This window comes from Balaenoptera ricei, chromosome X (assembly GCF_028023285.1).
Source record: "Balaenoptera ricei isolate mBalRic1 chromosome X, mBalRic1.hap2, whole genome shotgun sequence".
NCBI classification, from domain to species: Eukaryota; Metazoa; Chordata; class Mammalia; order Artiodactyla; family Balaenopteridae; genus Balaenoptera; species Balaenoptera ricei.
In genome coordinates this window covers 2,164,114-2,182,523 of record NC_082660.1, presented here as the reverse complement: position 1 = coordinate 2,182,523, position 18,410 = coordinate 2,164,114, and the positions used below count along the sequence as shown (strand labels likewise).

Genomic DNA, 18,410 nt, shown 5'->3' with positions numbered 1-18,410 from the left:
CTCTCTCCAACCTCTGTTATTTCGCCCGGTCCACAGGCGGTTCTCACCTGCCCCAGCAAGTACCACCAGGCTCCCCAGAGCGCCGACCCAGCCCCCCTCGGGCTCTCGGAACAGGACGAGAGCGTTCCACCTCCTTGGCAGGAGGATTCTGGCAGGGGGAGGGAGGCTGGCGGCCAGGCGCCTCAGCAGAGGCGAGAGGGCGTGGCCGCGGGGCTCACGTTGCAGCCGCGCCTGCCCCTCGGGTTGGGGCGGTGGTGGTGGGGGGGGGGGTGCCGGCGGGCGCAGCCGGCTCTTGCCAGCCCCCGGGTTCGGAGGCGCGGCCAGAGAACACTGCGGCCCGCCCGGGGGAGTGCAAACCCGGTTCCCTCTCTCCTCCGCGGAAAGGAGGAGACCCTCTCCAACTCTGCTGGCAAGGGCGCTCCGGGTGCAGACTCTGGGCTGCAGCTCGCCCCGCGCTCCGGGCCTCTCCCCCTCCCTCGGGTCCCCGGAGTTCGTCTCGGACCCGGAGCCCTCCTTCCCAGAGCCGTGTGCGCGTGGCCCCCGCCCTTGCTCCCGGCGGCGTGGACGAGGCGTGCCCACTGGGCACGCGGCGCCATGAAGAGCCGGGAGGAGGGCTGAGCGCAGAGCGGCGCGGCCAGGGTCCCTGCGCCGGGGCCCGCGCCCCGTCTCCCCGGGGTGGGGCAGGGCGGGGGTGGGCCGAGGCGTGCACTCGGGGAAGTCTCTGGGCGACGCGCATAAAAGGGCGCCGGCTCTCCGCGCCGCGCTGGGAAGCCGCGCCGCCTCGCCCCCGGCCCCGGGAAGGGCATGGCCCCGGCGGACCCCCGGCGGTGACGCGCGCGCGCGCCGGCCCCGCGGATGCTCCGGGCGCAGCGCTCCCGTGTGCCGCGGCTGCCGAAGGACGGGTGAGGACCGAGGGCGGCCCGGGCGCGCGGCGGGGGCCCGGCTCTGTCTGCCGTGGGGGGAGGGGGGGGTGGTGGTGACGAGAGTGCGGGACGGACCTGTGTCGCGGGGGGGCCGAGCGGGGGGCGAGGGCAAGCGGACGTGTTGAACTGGTCCCTGGCCCTACAGTGGAGGGGCCGCGGGTCCAGCTCCCGTCCAGGCGAGAGGCTGGCGGACTGTTCCGGGAAGATGCGCTGAGTAGGTCGGAGGAACCCCCAGCCTTTCTCCCGTCCTCCCTCTCCCTCGCGGCCTCTCACCCACCCCTCCCCGGTTTCCAGAGAGCCACCAAGGGGATGTCCCGGCGTAACCGATTGGCTCTCGGGTTGGCGGGGGAAACCGCAGCTGCAGGGCCCCCTCGCAGATCCTCCAGCTCCGGCTGCTAAGGCTCTCCTCCCGCTCGTCTTCCCCTGGACAGGGGGAGACGCAAAGCCCCCCTCGGCCGGGGGCTGAGCCGCGCGGGAGCTGGGTAGGTCACCGTCTGGGAGAGACGTCCTTTGCTGTCCGGGTGCCGGGCCTCAGAGACCCGCGGGGCACCGCGAGCCGCGCTCGGGGAAAGCTCGGCGTTCACCGCGCCGCCTGCCCGGCGCGTGAGAGCGGGCGCTGCAAGCCGGCCAGGGGCGCAGGGGCGCAGGGGCGCAGGGGCGCAGGGGCGCAGGGGCGCAGGGGCGCAGGGCCGCGCGCCCGGCCCCTCCAGGTTGTCCGCCGCCTGGGGTCCCGAGGCCAGCCTCGCGCGGTTCTCCGGACGTGTCGGGAGGTCCTGCAGGCTCAGGGCGCTTCCCCTCGGGACCGCGGGACGAGGGTTCCCTGGGGAGCGTTCCTGCGGTCTCCCGGGGGGGACCCGGGTGGAAGGCAGGACGGGGAGCGCGGCTGCGGAGGGGCCATCGGGACGCCGGTGGCAGGAAGCCAGGGCGGAGGTGAGGCGCGCGGGCGGGAGCGGGGGCGGCCTGGGTTCCGCAGAGCCAGCCAGCTGCCCTCCGCAAAGCCGCAGGAGCCCGTTCGTTCCAGGGCGCAGCGGAGGGGCTGCGCTTGCTTGTTGCACGGCCGCCGGCACCGTCCGCCCTTGAGGGGCAGCTGGAAGGCGAGACGCGTCCGGAGTTCCGAGAGCGTCTTTTTGCAGGTCCCGTAACCGATGGAAGGGCTGCGGCCTCGGGGTGTCCCTACCGCGTGTGAGCGCAGGGAGAGTTTATGATCAGAACTTAGGGCTTGCCCAGAGCAGGGACGGACCGACAGGCGCCTTTCTCTTCTGTGCGCTTTACTTTGCATGTGTGTTACTTATTTGTAAATAAACTTTATGCAAGAGTTGACAGAAATACGGGTCGATGAAGGAGGGCATGACCGATGCATGAAAAAATAATCACGGACATTCTAAATGACGTAGCTGATGCAACCTAATATGTATCTGACCGTTTCTTTCCTTCCCTCCCTCCGTCTCTCCCTTCCTTGCTTCCTTCCTTCTTCTCTCTTTCGTCTTCCTTTTTTTTCTTTTGTCTTACTGATCTTTTTTCTTTGCCTGAAGATTCTTCATCAGGAAGTAATTCCTTTCCTCTTTCTCTAATGGCAGATTTTTCAGAGGTTCGCCCCAAATTTCCTCTCCGGTAAACTAAGATGCTGTACCATCTCAACATTTTGGCTCTTCCAACGAAAACAAAATTAAGGATCATAAACAAAACCACATATAATGGAACATACTTCGCTTTAGTGAATGCCTCTGTAAGCACTTGAAGAAGATATAATTAAAACCTGAAGGAATGTCATTAAAAGAAGGAAACCCTTCTGATAATAACGGCCTTCCTGAGAAGCTTTTTATTCAAATATATATACAATAAGTAACGGCTCGGCAATAACATTGGAGGTGGACACATAACATTTACTTTATTGTTTATTTTATTATAGAAACATGAATGTATCTCTTGTCTCTATAAGCACAAATATACACATTTATACAAATATGTATGTGTGTATGTATACATTTATACACACACATATGTATTGTGTGTATATTTATGGCCGTGTATGTGGGCATGTGTATTCCGTACCCTCCTTCACAACACAGTGAGATTTCCAAGTCATCTCAGAGTCAGGAGGGGAGGTTATATTCTATAGTAACGATTAAAGTGAATGGCGAAAGATTTTAAAAAATAAGTTTTGTGTTTCTTGATGCACATGTTTTGTGTCCCTAAAATGTACGGTGTGATGTCTTGTGAAGCTTACCCCCATGGTGCACAATTCAAGTAAAATCTGCTGGAAGTACGGAAGCGCTACCTGACATCTGGTTTTGTGGTTCCACGACAGGTGTCCTGGGATGACCCACCCCGACAAGATGCCAACGCGGGCGCAGTGGCGAGCACTCTCCGTGGTGCTGATTCTCCTCTGGGGACACCCGCGCGCCGCGCTGGCCTGTCCGCACCCTTGCGCCTGTTACGTTCCCAGCGAGGTCCACTGCACGTTTCGCTCCTTGGCTTCCGTGCCCGCTGGGATTTCTAAACATGTGGAAAGAATCAATCTGGGGTTTGTACCACGTCCCTTCTGAGCAGTCTCAGCCTTCTTGCATGCGTGTTGATTTGGTTTTTCGTTATGTGTATGTGCGTTTACGTAACTGCGAATATATACTCCTTTTTGTGTCACTGTGTCTTGCGTTATGCGCTCCTATATGGGCTGAATCGAGGGGGCATTTGTAACTCTACTAAATGTGGTCCTTTGGGGCTGTTATCTGAACTGATCCATCCCCGGAAGCTTCTATCACAAGGCTTAAGAACGAACCATCTCGGACAGCTTCAGTTCCTTGATAAGTCTCCTTTGATAACAGTGCTTTAATATAGTGCAGATATGAAAGCGTATGACCCACACATAAATATACTAATCGTATTTTAAATAGACTTCAGGAACTATTACAGAATAATAAAAATAAGTGAGACATCTGTGACGTTTTGTAAGTTATCTGCATGACGCAATTGTGACTTTGAGGAAATAAGAGTTCTTTCAGATTTTGCCTATTTAAAATATTAATATCTTTTAAACAGATATTTTAATGCAGCATTTCAAGGTAGAATTTTTATATTTTTAGTTTCCTTTTATACCCATATATGCTTTCTATACGTTAGTGTACGTTGCTCTGAGTTACAGGTACTCGTGTACAATTTTCATATTAAACAATTGCTTGTACAACTTTAATAGTAAACAATCATTTGGACTTCTTCAACAAAACATATTAGCTACTTTCTACCACCCATAAAACAACAGAATTATTTAGGGTTTGATGAATAGCCACTGTGGGGACATTTTAATAAGATGAAATGGCCTAACCTGAGTCAATGAACAAAAAATTATAAACATGCCTAGACATCTCTGAGTACAGGGCTTCAACAATTCTTGCATTTATTGATTATAAAGTCCAGGAGTAGAATAAAAGAACGGGAAGTTAAGACATGTGAATCCATAGCAATAGACCATTAAATAGCTTCCTCCAAAAAAGCTTGGCAAACTTTACGATTTGACGCTCTGAAAAATCTAACCACGATGATGATCGTTCCATGGGGAAAACAGTTTGGCTTTGCCAGGAGAGAGAGTAGTAACAGTTTCCTTGTTACCATCTTTAAATCATTTTACAATTTTAAAACCAGTTTCCTTTTCACAATCTTACAATTCATTCAGAAGAGGAACTGGAGCTGCTTTGAGTCAGGGTAGGACGGGCTGCGCTAGTTTGTAGAAAGGAAAATAGGGCTCATCTATGATTTCTCTTCTTTCTTACACCTCCTGGGGTGCAAAATAGCTCTGTCTAGGGATCGCCCCTTTCATGAGCCATTTTCAGCGTAGTGTCCCTCTTGCTGGGTTAACTACCTGATCCCTCAAGGCTGACCCCTTGTCAGGGCACAGAATCGGGGCTACTGTTAGGCGTTAGGGGAGCCCCCTAGACAGTGTGGGATTGAAGGTGCAGGGGGACTGTTTTCTGCTGTGCTTCCTGTGTAAGAGCCCCGAATGCCTCACCTGTTGTGTGTTGAGGGTCTGGGCTGTCAGGTTGGCTAGGGGTTTGGGGAAGAAACTGCATGCATCCGCCCCCAAAACTTAGCTGTGTGATAGCTTGAGACTTACAAGACCTATAAACTGTTTTTTCTTGTGGAGCTGTTTGCATCTCATTCACAGTTTCCAGGATGGTTTTCTTCCACCCATCTTTAAAATGACGTGTTTTGTGAGCGTGGAACCTATGTCACGTCTCAATGAGAACATAGTTCTTGGTGGTTTCATTTTAAACAATTAATGGTGAAGACAATGAATTACAGTGTCCTAAAGGCTTTGCCACTAGAATGAAAGATAGATATCAAAATGATTCTTTTTCCTACTGTCTCCAATAAGATCTTGAGATGGTTTTGTGTGATATTAAAGATGAAGAAAAAAGAAAAAGTAAGAAATAGCTTCACTGCACCCACATATATTACTTCCATCTGGCTTAATTTGTAACGTTATTCGATGTGCCACATTTTAAAAATCACTCGTATAATATCACAGCACTATTTCTGGAAACCAGTCTCAAAGCAGATAAGGAGGCTGGCATTGTGCCTTTTGTTGGGGGAAAAAAAAAACCAAACAATAGCAACGTCTAATACAGATAGAACTCAGGGTCTGAGTTGTCTATTAGCGATCTGGAAAGGGTTTAAAACTCTCAAGGATTGAGGGATTATTGGCAGAGCAGTAATGAAAAAGTTTCATTCCCACACAGATGTTTTTAGGGTTCTCACTCAGCATTGAAAGAAAGATCTGCTCTTTCCTGTTTGGACAGCCCCAGAGCTTTTTCAGGAATTACTTTCCAAATATTTCTGAGTAAGAAAATATCATCCAGTTAAATGTCTGATTTATAGACCTTTAAAGATTTTCCCCCCTTTGATTAAAAGATGAGTTTTGATGACATCTTTCTGAAATTTCTCAAATGCCCGTACTGCTCTTTTTCATTTTAAATTTTGCTTTGGGATCCTAACGGGTATCCGTGAAGCAATTTTACATGTATCTGTTGTTCTTTCTTTTTTACTGTGATATCATTGACACCATTATATGAGTTTCAGGTGTACAACATAATGATTTGATATGCGTATATACTGCAAAACGATCCTATGTTTCTGATATAAAACTCATTCCATTTAGCTGGTTATGTAGTCAGTTATTGCCCATCAACAGATGAGGAAGATACTTTGGAGAGAAGGATGGGTAGCTGATCAATTAAAGAATGGGACTCTACACCAGGTCATTTCAGTCTGCCGGTCAAATTATTTTCCTGACTGCCACGTGAGTTTCCCCGTCTCTCTGCTGGCTCTGCTGGATTCCTGAGCCGATATGCCCCCCATCCAGGACTTTGAGGGGATTTACTCAGGGGGGGAGGGAATCCAAATAAGGGTGATTCTCTGCACCCAAATATCTTCCTCCCCTTCATCTTCTCCCCGCCGCGGCATCCACCATTGTAGCTGGATGTCAAGTTGGAAGTGAGACTCTGGGAAGACAAAAAAATTCCAGAAGAGGGAACACTGGTGAGCCCAGCACAGCCTTGAACGAAAACGTGCTGCGGAACATAACACTCTTTCTGACCCATCTGAGAGACGGAGCCTTCGACTTGCCCCACCGCTGCCTCCGAGTCAAGACCTGCCTCTTCCCTCTGGCCTCTCCACTCTTCTTTACCTCTGGGGTCTTCGCAGGTGGTCTCACCTCCTCCCAAGTCCTTAGTCCATGCGTCCGTTTGGGAATGCTTCCTGCATGTGCACATCTCAGGTCTTGATGGGACTCCTGAGTCCCACCCTCACCGTGGCGTCTGACAGACCTCTTCAACATCGCATGGCAAATATAACTTGGAAGTGTTTCCCCTGCAATCTTTTCCTTATTTGCAATTCCATCCCTCAGCCATGCCTGTTGCCTCTTCCTCTAAGCACGTCTGGAAACTTCCCATGTACGTTTATCTCCACGGCTCCCACCCTGGCCGTGGACACCAGCATCCCTCCCCGGGATTCACTTGGTCTCCTCATTCCTCTCTTGTCTGTCTCTGACCCATTCTGCACAGAGTGGAGCTTTGTTGTTTTACCACATAACTTTGTTCATGTCACACCCTTCCTGAAAACCCTCTAGTGACTTCCCACTGGACTTGGAACAAAGGAAGCACTTTCCTTTCTACATCCTCCCAATTCTGAGATGACCTGGTCCCTGCCAACCTCACCTACTTCCCCTGATAATATTCTCCCACTTACTGTTTCCAGACGAACCTCAGGCAACAAGGAATGGAAAAGAGTTTACAGGTTGATATTCATCCCCTCTTGGGTGTTCACCATCTCAGGCAGATTTCTTGGTAGAATCCTAAATAATGATGAACAAATGAGGCAGCACATGAGCTCCCCATACTGTCCCAACCTGGGTTAAGGCAGGGACTCTCCGCTTCAGCACATTTGACATTTGGGGCCCTCTTACCGTTTTGGATACCATGGTTCCTTGTCATGGGCGCTCGCCTGTGCGTTGTAGGACGTTAAGCAGCGGGGTGGACCTCACCTCCCTAGAGGCTGTGATCACCAAGGTGTGGGGCACGTATGTGTTTAAGGAGGAAACCGGACCCGGCTGTCATCTGCTGAGTTAGCTCTGAGCTCTTTACCAGCCTTCTCTACAGATGCATTTCCTTTTGTTGAGGTGATAAGGGGAAATACAAAAATAATGTCAGGATGGATGTGTTTGATTTCCACAGAAGCCCTGACCCCAGGTTCCTGCCCTACAACACAGCAAGGTACAGGATTCTCTGTTCATCTTATAATTGGTTCTCCAGGGATTCCCTGGTGTCATTAACAACGGAGCAGTGAGGAATTTCCAGACCGGTCAAGGAAGCGTCTTTACCAATCTCTATGCAAAAACAACACCCCAAACGCACCACAATGTTTACAGATAACTTCCATCACCCATCAGAATTGGGAGCTTGTCTTTGTGAAATAAGGGTGTCTGTTTCATTTGGTCCTTTAGTTCAGAGAACGTCCTTGTCTTACTATATGCAAAGCCACTTCCAAAGCTGTCTTTTGTTTTTTTGGTTTTTTGTTTTCCATTCATGCTGGCCACGTGTCTTTGTTATGATTTCCGATGAGGGGCCCTCTTGACCAGCTGCGTTTAAAGGTCTAAATCTTATGTATCTCCCAAAATAGCCTGTGACCACGTAAGTGTACTCCGAGTCAGAATTCCCAGCGACCATGCCTTCACTGAACAAAGGCTAATAAAAATGTGTCGGTTTGTTTGCAACCTTAGAAATAGACAAGGACACAGCGAGAGAGGATTATGCTTTGGGAATGGCACCAGTACAACCTTAGAATCAACATTTTGCTAAGTTGCCCCTGGGTGGGCTGGGAAATCCTCCCCAGATGGGATTGAACTTCACTGTTCCCCATTCCAATTATTTATTTTCTAGGTTTAATAGCATACAGGCTTTGTCGGAAACCTCGTTTGCGGGACTGACCAAGTTGGAGCTACTTATGATTCACGGCAATGACATCCCCAGTATCCCCGACGGGACTTTGAGGGACCTCATTTCTCTCCAGGTAAACCCGGGCATTTATGAACGGCACAAATAGCAGCCTCTAGGACCAGTGGTGAAGAGGGGAAACTATAGAGGGCTGCCTAACGATGATTGAAATGGCCATTTTTTTTTTTAACGTAAGAAACGAGCTTAATGTCATTACTTTCCTGCCCTTTGTTCTGGTTTCTGTTCCTGGTTGTGGGTTGGTTGGTTGTTGTTTTTGTTTTTTAATCATAAACAGGATTTTCCATCCTCCCTGTCTTTGTAGGTTTTCAAGTTCAGCTACAATAAGCTTCGAGTGATCACAGGAGAGACCCTGCGGGGGCTCTGGAGCTTAATAAGACTACACATGGACCACAATAAGATAGAGTTTATCCACCCACAAGCGTTCAGTGGCTTGACGTCCCTAAGGCTACTCCACTTAGAGGGAAACCTGCTTCACCAGCTACACCCCGCCACGTTCTCCACGTTCACGTTTCTGGATTATTTCAGACTCTCCACCGTGAGACACCTCTACTTAGCCGAGAACCTGATTAGAACTCTTCCCACCGGCATGCTCCAGAACATGCCGCTTCTGGAGAATCTTTACCTGCACGGGAATCCGTGGTCCTGTGATTGTGACATGAGGTGGTTTCTGGAATGGGGTGCAAGATCCAAAGGTAAGAACAGCAGAGCGACTGCCTGACTCTTAGCTGCCCAACCTTTACCTCTCTGGACAAATTACTTTCTGCACCATCGCTTCATCTCAGGTCGGGTGAAATCACATCCTCAAATCAGTGAGCCAGGAAATGTTATAACTGAAATGCCAAGACATCTCCATGGCATAATTCAAATGCAAGTATCCTTTATCGAAATGTAGAGTAATTATCATTTAATCAGTTATAGACAGTTGACTATGGTTGCCATAGCGTGGATTTTTGGAGTATTCTTTTCAGCCTTGGGTTACAGCTAAAGGTTGGATTTTCTGTGCACCCTCGTCCTACAGGAAGTATTCAAGGATGCTGGGAAGAGAGAAGACTGGGGCGGCTATGTGATTATTCTCTCGTGATGGGGGATACAGGTGTTCTGTATTGAACCAGAGGGGGAAAAAAAAACCCCAGGATTGATAGGTAGAAGTTGCAAGAAAGTAGATTTTGCATCAAAATAAGAAAGATTCTTTTTCCTTTTTCTTTTACACCGCCTTCCCCAAGCCCCACGTTGGAACCCATCCTCAGAGCCCGTTGAGTTTCTCCTACTGAGTCTTTTGGCTCACCTCCATCCTCACAGCCACCAGCCGGGGTCTGACTCCTTTCTCCTGTCTCTAAGGAGGCAAGTGGAGTGCTCTGAGTAGGTCTTTTTATTTTCTTTTTTTAAAAACATTTCTTACTTTATTATTATTTTTTAAAATTTATTTATTTATTGTTGGCTGTGTTGGGTCTTTGTTGCTGCGCGCGGGCTTTCTCTAGTTGTGGCGAACGGGGGCTACTCTTCGTTGCAGTGAGCGGGCTTCTCATTGCGGTGGCTTCTCTTGTTGCAGAGCACGGGCTCTAGGCGTGCAGTCTTCAGTAGTTGTGGCGCGTGGGCTCTGGAGCGCAGGCTCAGTAGTTGCGGTGCGTGGGCTTCTCATTGCGGTGGCTTCTCTTGTTGTGGAGCATGGGCTCTAGGTGCACAGGCTTCAGTAGTTGTGGCTCCCAGGCTGTAGAGCACAGGCTCAGTAGTTGTGGCTCGCAGGCTCTAGAGCGCAGGCTCAGTAGTTGTGGCGCACGGGCTTAGTGGCTCCGCGGCATGTGGGATCTTCCCGGACCAGGGCTTGAACCCGTGTCCCCTGCGTTGGCAGGCGGATTCTTAACCACTGCGCCACCAGGGAAGTCCTGAGTAGGTCTTTCTGCAGCCTTGGTCGGTTACCCCGTTTCAGTCAACTCCCCACAGAGCGGTTGTCAGACACGTTTTCAGAGTAAACACCTGCTCATGCCCCAGCGCCGCGTCTGTCTCCACTGGTTTCCCGCTGCTCTTAGGATGGAGCCCACGCTTCTTACCATAGTTCCGACGGTGGTGCGCCCACTCACCGCCTACCCTCCGGCAGTGGGCTGGTCCCGCTCTTCCCCGCATTCAAATAGGTCAGAACCTATTTCTAGCTCAGCGTCATTGGACCTGGTCACCATCTACCAGGAAAACTCTTCTGCTAGATGTTCAAGGGTCTGGCTTCTCTTCAGCGTTCGGATCTTCACTGAAAGCTCTCCTCCTCTGAGAGGTCTTGCTATCCTTCATTTCAGCTTAGCCTCTCAGCCTGTGGCCGTCGAGGAACTTCCAGCCCACACACCTTATGTCGCAATTTTGTTTTCATTTATACATGTCACAATTTTGTTTTCACGTATATATATATATATATATATATATATATATATTCTTTTTCAGATTCTTTTCCATTGTAGGTTATTTATTGAGTATAGTTCCCTGTGCTATACAGTAGGTCCTTGCTGTTTATCTATTTTATATATGGTTCTGTGCATCTGTTAATCCGAAACTCCTAATGTACCCTCTCCCCCCTTTCCCCTTTGGTAACCATAAGTATTTTTTCTATGTCTGTGAGTCTGTTTCTGTTTTATAAATAAGTTCTTTTGTATCATTTTTTTAGATTCCGCATATAAGTGCTATCGTATGATATTTCTCTTTCTCTTTCCGACTTACTTCACTTAGTGTGATCATCTCTAGGTCCCTCCATGTTGCTGCAAATGGCATTACTTCATTCTTCTTTATGGCTAATATTCCATTGTATATATGTGTCACATCTTCTTTATCCATTCATCTGTCGATGGGCATTTGGGTGTTTTCCATGTCTTGGCTATTGTAAATAGTGCTGCTGTGAACATAGGGGTGCATGTATCTTTTTGAATTATGGTTTTCTCTGGATATATGCCCAGGAGCAGGATTGCTGGGTCATATGGTAGCTCTATGTTTAGTTTTTTAAGGAACCTCCATACTGTTCTCCATAGTAGCTGTATCAACTTACATTCCCACCAACAGTGTAGGAGGGTTCCCTTTTCTCCACACCCTCTCCAGCATTTATTGTTTGTAGACTTTTTAATGATGGCCATTCTGACTGGTGTGAGTTGGTACCTCATTGTAGTTTTGGTTTGATTTGGTTTGTCACAGTTTAATGTAGGCACTTGCAGTGGCCAGGTGTCTTTCCTCCATGGAGATGGTAAGATTCAGGTTCTTTCATCGATGGCTCCACTTTACATTTGACATCAAATTTGCTAAATCAGGCAAAGGATGAGGAAGGACAGGTATACTGACCTCTTAATTGTCTTAATCAGAAAAGACACACGTCACCTCCGTTCATATTTCAGTGCCCAAACCCCACTGGGTCCAAGACAGGCTGAAAACCATCATTTCCCAGTAGAAACACTACACGATGGTGGTGGAATCATGAAGCTTTTGGGGGTAGAGAGCCACCGCAGCCATTCTGGAGATACATGCCTGTGCCTTTGTGTGCTCATATGTATGCATTATGTCTGTATATGTTTGTGTGTGTCCATATGTGTGTCTGTGTGTATGTGTGGTATGTCTTGTATTTGTGTGCCTGTGTGTTTGGGGAGGTGTGTGAAACCATCCTATTTGCATCTTGAGATTTTTACTTTGAAACTCGAATAGAAAACTGCATTCAGAGGAGCAAAAGTAGACATAGTGACATTGGTTAGAAGGTTTGTAATACTCCAAGTGATGGCAGTTTGGCTGTTTTATTTCCAGCGCGAAGGGAAAGAAGTGGACACATGCCAAGAAGGCTGTCAAAAAGCATCCTAGTTTTCTAGTCTCCCCAGTTACGAATACAGAAAAGCCACGAGACGTCCAGCGGGGAGAAAACATAATTTGGTTCTATAGGAGTCAGTTCGAGGAGCCTTTGTGCCATTTAATAGACGTGTCAAGTAGGGCATTGGGTGTGGGACTCATAAGAATGAGTCTGGGCTGGAGGAGCACAGATGGAACTCATCACTGGCGAGTGAACGGTAACTGAAACCGTGCACGTGGGCGAGGCCATCTACGACCTCAGAGCAAGAAGGGAAAGGGCTGAGACCGACTCAGGGAACACATCATCCATAATGAGTTGGGCAGAGAGGGAGGAAACAGTGAAAGAGTCAGTGTTGGCCAGAGAAGGAGAAAATTCTGGAGGATTTAATGTCCGGGAAGCCAAGAGTAGAATGTGAATCCAAAAAGTAAACACTGCCTGAAATGAAAAATTCTAGCAAGAGAAAACATACTTATAAAAGGTAGACATGATATGATTCATGCCAACTGTTGATCCTATAACCTGGAAATATATTCATGGGTTGCAGTGACTTAACGTAGATTCTCCTGGACCCTCATAAAAGGTTACGTGTATAATACGTATGAATAGACCTTCTTTTTTAACTTAAAAGCACCTTTTAAAAAAGTACTCATGACCTACTGTCCAGAAGTTCCAACACCCCGGTTAGTTACCACGCACTGTGCTAAACTGACTTAAAGTCAGAGGTGACGCCACAGAGGCAAGGTGGGTGAGGTCTTAGATCATTGTGGAAGTGCATCCAGGTGATAAAGATGCAAACAAAGTCTTTACCCTCTGGCCATTCTTTGGGTCATTGACTTACAGCCTGTTTGTTTGATTGCATGTTTCAGGGATTCTGAAGTGTAAGAAGGACAAAGCCTATGAAGGGGGTCAGCTATGCTCCATGTGCTTCAGCCCCAGGAAGCTGCACAAACAAGAGATTCAGAAGCTGAAGGACATCACTTGTGAGAAGCCTTCTGTCGAGTCCCCTCTGAGACAGAACAGGAGCAGGAGTAGCGAGGAAGACCAGAATCAAGAGGAGGATGGTGACAACGCGTTGTCCTTGCAGGGGTTCCAGCACCCTGTATGGAACGTCTCTCTGAACATGAGCGACGAACACGGGAACACAGTGAACTTGGTCTGTGACATCAAGAAGCCCATGGACGTGTACCAACTACACTTGAACCAAACAGACCCTCAAGAGATAGAGATAAATGCCACAGTCGCCTTGGAGTTTGAGTGTCCGATGACTCGAGAAAACTATGAGAAACTCTGGAAGCTGATTGCCTATTACAGCGAGGTCCCTGTGAAGCTACACCGACAACTCACGCTCAGCAAAGACCCCAGACTCGGCTACCAGTACAGGCAAGACGCCGACGATGGGACCCTCTACTACACGGGCGTCAGAGCCCACATCCTGGCAGAACCAGAGTGGGTTACGCAGCCGTCCATAGACCTCCAACTCAACCGGCGTCAGAGTACGGCCAAAACAGTGCTGCTGTCCTATTCCTCTCAACATGCTCTCACCGTGTCCGCCAAAGATGCGAGGCCGTCTCGGAGCAGAAGCTGGGTAATGATTGAGCCCAGCAGAGCGGTGCAGAGAGCCCAGACTGTCTTGGAAGGGAGTCCATGCCAGCTGAGCTGCAACGTGAAGGCTTCTGAGAGCCCATCGATCTTCTGGGTGCTCCCGGATGGCTCTGTCCTGAAAGCACCAATGGAAGACAAGGACGGTAGATTCTCCATCCTCACCAGCGGCTGGCTGAAGATCAAATCCACGGAGCAGTCAGACGCTGGTTTGTACCAGTGCATCGCTCGGGTGAGGGATGAAATGGACCGAATGGTCTATAGGGTCCTTGTGCAACGACCTGTCACTCAGCCCCCTGATGGACATACACTGACCATTCAGAAGAACCCAGGGGAGCCGGTGATGCTGCCTTGCAATGCACTGGCCATACCTGAGGCCGAGATTAGCTGGATCCTTCCAAACAGAAGGATAGTTAACGATATGGCTAACACGTCACACGCATACATGTTGGCCGATGGAACTCTTTCCATCCCAAAGGTCCAAGGTAGCGACGGTGGTTACTACAGATGCGTGGCTGTCAACCAGCAAGGGGCAGATCACTTTACGGTGGGGATCACAGTGAGTAAGAAGGGATCTGCCAGGGCACCGAAAAGAGGCAGACGCCCAGGCGGGAAGACCCTTTCCAGAGGAAGAGGAGATGTCGTGGAGGATGAAGGGGGATCCGGCATAGGAGATGAAGGTAACACAGCGAGGAGAGTTCTCCATCCAAAGGACCAAGAGATGTTCATCAAAGCAAAGGACGATGCCATCACCGGAGGTCAGAAAACCAAGAAAGGGCGCAGAAAACTGAAACACTGGAAGACTTCCGAAAAGGAACCAGAGACAAACATCGCAGAAGGTCGCAGAGTGTTTGAGTCCAGACGAAGGATAAACATGGCCAACAAACAGATTAATCCAGAGCACTGGGCAGATATTTTAGCCAAAGTACGTGGGAGAAATCTACCTAAGGGAACCGAAGTACCCCAGGTCATTAAAGCCAACACTCCTCCATCAGAGAGTCTAGAAGTGACACCCCTTTTGCCTGCTGTTCCTCCCCGCTCAGTATCACCTGTGCAGACCACAACCAGTGCAGAAGAATCCTCAGGAGATGTGTCTTTATTTGGCGAGGAAGAGCAGGTTTCTAGCACTGTTTCCTCAACCAGGATGGTTCTGGTCCAGTCTGGCCACGATGGAGTAATTCTTGCTGACCCCAAAGTGACAAGCACACACCTGCAAGAATTTATTGATGATGAGTTTTCTGAGAAGACCAAGGCTCCAGCTGCCACTGTAGTTGACTCGAATTGGGCTACAGCCACGACACTGCCATCTGTGCCTTATGAATCTTCTACTCTACAGACCCTGGATATGGTCCGCGAAGAGCCCACTAACAAAAACATAGCCACAGAGGGCTGGTCTACACGAGATGTTGCATCCATGCCAGGGTCTACATCTAGTGAGTATGAGTCTCCATTGGATGCCATCTCCTTGGCTGAGTCTGAAACTCTGCCATACTTTTACCAAGGTGTGGAGACGAATTCACAACCCGGTGAAAATACAACGAAAGAACAGACCTCCACACACGTTACTCCAGTGCCTGCCTTGTGGGTTGCTAACACCAGGACCTCTGAGCCATTTGAAGATCCCATTTTAGGGGACCCCAAAATCCCAGCACAAACAGCTCTACAAGAGCAAACGGAGAGCCCGAAGCTTGTGAAAAGTGGTTTAAGCACTCAGGGCCACCCACTGATTCCCAAGGGCACAGAGGAGAATTCTCAGAGGACACTACAGGAAGGAGGTCCGCTAGAGAGAGACCCCAAAAGCTCCAGAAGTCCTGAGAGGAAGAGGCAAGGCATCGCATCTACCACTGTGCTTGACTCAGCGCTGGAAGCCACGGCCAGCATCACTGCCTTGCAGCGCCCCAGGGAAACCACACTTGGCGTTCTGTTTGACAAGGACACCAGCACGCTAGCGATGATGATGCCAACCCAAAAGGCCGCTTCCCCATCACCACTGACCACTCATCCTTCCCGAAAGAGACCCAACGGGAGGAGGCGATTACGCCCCCATCGATTCCGGCACCGGCATAAACAAAGCCCGCCCGCGACTTTTGCCCCAGCGGTCACTTTTTTGACACCACTGACTCAGGTACCTGAAGTGAAGACTCCAAGCCAAGCGGAGAGCTTGCTGGTTCCTACATCTTGGGTTGATAGCACAGTTGGTACCCCAAAGCAGATGGACATGGAGAAGCATGCAGAACCGGTATCCAAGGGAACCCCACGCAGGAAACATGGGAAGAGGCCGAAGAAACATCGATACATCACCTCCACCGTGAGCTCTATAGCGTCTGTGTCCAAGCCCAGCCCTTCCCCAGAAAATAAATACAAAAACACTGTTACCCCCAGTTCAGAAGTTGTACTTTCACCTACCACCGTTTCTCTCACAACTGGAGACCCACGTGAGACAACCAGAGTGGAAGATTATAGGACAACCACCACCAAAACACGTTTATCTCATGATAAGTTCCAAGAGACAATTCCAGTCACATACGAGCCTGTATCAGACGGAAAGGAAATTAAGAATTACGATGTCACAAACATCAAGGACTATAAAACCAACAGTCTAGTCCCTGGCGAGTCAGTCACTCATGTGGCATCCCCTTCTGGGGCCGAGGTCTCCACTGCGGGAGTATTTAAGGAGGCATCCCCTCCTTCTGGCTTTCCAGGAACTGCAAGGTGGACCCCTCCAAGGGCAGCCCAGCCTGAGCGGCTACAGACAGACCCACCTGTTACCAGCTCTTCAGAAGCTCTTACAGACTCACCCTTTTTAAAAGAGTTGGAGGACCTAGGTTTTCCTTCTGAGTCTTCACCTTCTGCGGTCTCTATGCTCTCGCAACAGGAAGAAGTGGTCCCTTCAACTACTCTCGCCATCATAAAAGTAGAGGCATCTTCAAGTCAGGCGGAAACCACCATCCGTGGTCAGAGTCATCGTGAAACCACTCCAGCCATTATCCGTTCTGAAATTAGACACCAGAGTGAAGTCTCCACACGTGCCCTGGTGGAGGAGCCAACAACCCCATTCCCACCCACAACTCATGTGTCTCTGGCAGAAACCACCGCAAAGCCCACACCTCTTATGTCAGAAACACTGCCAACATCAGACGCTTCCAAACAAAACATTTTCTTCCATTATGCTGGGGAGACCCCAGCAACCAGAACACCTTCAGTGAATAACGAAGGAACTCAGCATGTATCGAAGCCAAATGAATTATCCACTCCCTCTTCCCACCAGGACAAATTTACCTTCACTCCAAAGCAGGAGTCGCGAAAGGAAGCCTTTGATGGTACAACCAAAAACAGCCTTCCAAGGGGTCCAGATAGTCACCACGAGGCTGGGAGGGTCCAAGGTTTCCACCAACCAGCCAGCGTTGCTGCCACACCGGTCCCACCGAGGGGAACCGTGAGGCCACCACACACGGCCACACAAAGCTCCTTTAGATACGTTGTCACTCTCCAGCCCCACCTGACCAGCAAACTGGAAATCGCTGCATATCCGTCGAGGGATCCGCCAGAGAATAAGCACTTCACGACTCCAAAATTACCAAGTTCAACAACTCCTGTGGTTCCGTTGCCTGGGTCCAAACCTAGCATTCCTAGTAAGGCGACTGACCAGGGAACTGACCCATTCAACGGCAGCTCCAAATTGTTTGGAGACAACAGCATCCCTGAGCCAAGAGACCCAGCGGGCAAGCTTCCAGATTCGAGAGTTCCTCAGTATCCTGATGGAAGATTCCCTTTCTTTTTCAACAGGACCCTCTCTTTTCCACAGTTGGCAGCTACTCCGAAGCCTCAGATCCCCACCTCTCCTGCCCCAGGGATGAGAGGGAGAAAAGTCAGCCCAGGTCCCTACAATAGGACACATTCCCAGAGCATCAGCCATGTGGACTTTGGTCCCCCAGCGCCTCCTGTATCGCACCTTCCCCGGACCATGGCGCCACCCTCAACAAGCTTAAGAAACATCCCTCTGGTCTACTCCACCCGGAGCTCCATCCCTTTCATAACATCTTCTGCCCAGCCTTCCAGAAGCTTCCATCAGAGCAGCTCAAAGCTCTTCTCTTCCGGAGGACCACCTGCATCCAAATTCTGGACGCTGGGGGAAAAGCCCCAAATTATCACCAAATCCCCCCAGACCGTGTCCGTCACTGCCGAGACAGATGTCATGTTCCCGTGTGAGGCTATGGGGAAACCCAAGCCTTTCGTGACTTGGACAAAGCTGTCCACAGGTAGGGTGTTTACACATCTGCATTTTAACCAGGGCTGGTGTAGGGGAGGGGCTTACTGGAGTCTGTGAGTGCAGGTAGAACCAGAGATTCTGGGCAGAAGGATAGGAAGATGGGATGGGAAAGGACATCTGAGAATCTAGCGACAGGTGTATTCCTTTACGGGGACAGGAAATAAGGAATTAAAATGGGTGTCAGGTTTTAATGGAGTCATGGAAACACCTACAAGGTTCTTTGGATAGGGCATTCCTAACCGAGGCTTAGGACTGTTCCACTCTTGCCTCTTCCCAGTGAGGTCCAGTACAGAAGTCATCCACAAGCCATGTCG

The 18,410-nt window shown here is 49.8% G+C and overlaps 1 protein-coding gene across 2 annotated transcripts in view; it reads left to right on the top strand.

Moving 5' to 3' along the window:
- Nucleotides 1-834: 834 nt before the first annotated feature.
- Nucleotides 835-18,410, top strand: part of MXRA5 (matrix remodeling associated 5) — a 28,110-nt gene continuing 10,534 nt past the window's right edge. The window contains exons 1-5 of one of the 2 annotated variants that reach the window (XM_059911332.1): nucleotides 835-902; nucleotides 3,232-3,447; nucleotides 8,351-8,480; nucleotides 8,727-9,117; nucleotides 13,094-18,085. In XM_059911332.1, coding sequence (XP_059767315.1) covers nucleotides 856-902; nucleotides 3,232-3,447; nucleotides 8,351-8,480; nucleotides 8,727-9,117; nucleotides 13,094-18,085 — 5,776 coding nt within the window. In that variant the 5' untranslated portion in view covers nucleotides 835-855. Of the gene's footprint in view, nucleotides 903-1,342; nucleotides 1,406-3,231; nucleotides 3,448-8,350; nucleotides 8,481-8,726; nucleotides 9,118-13,093; nucleotides 18,086-18,410 lie in introns of those variants that run through there. The other variant, XM_059911333.1, reaches the window with a different exon arrangement.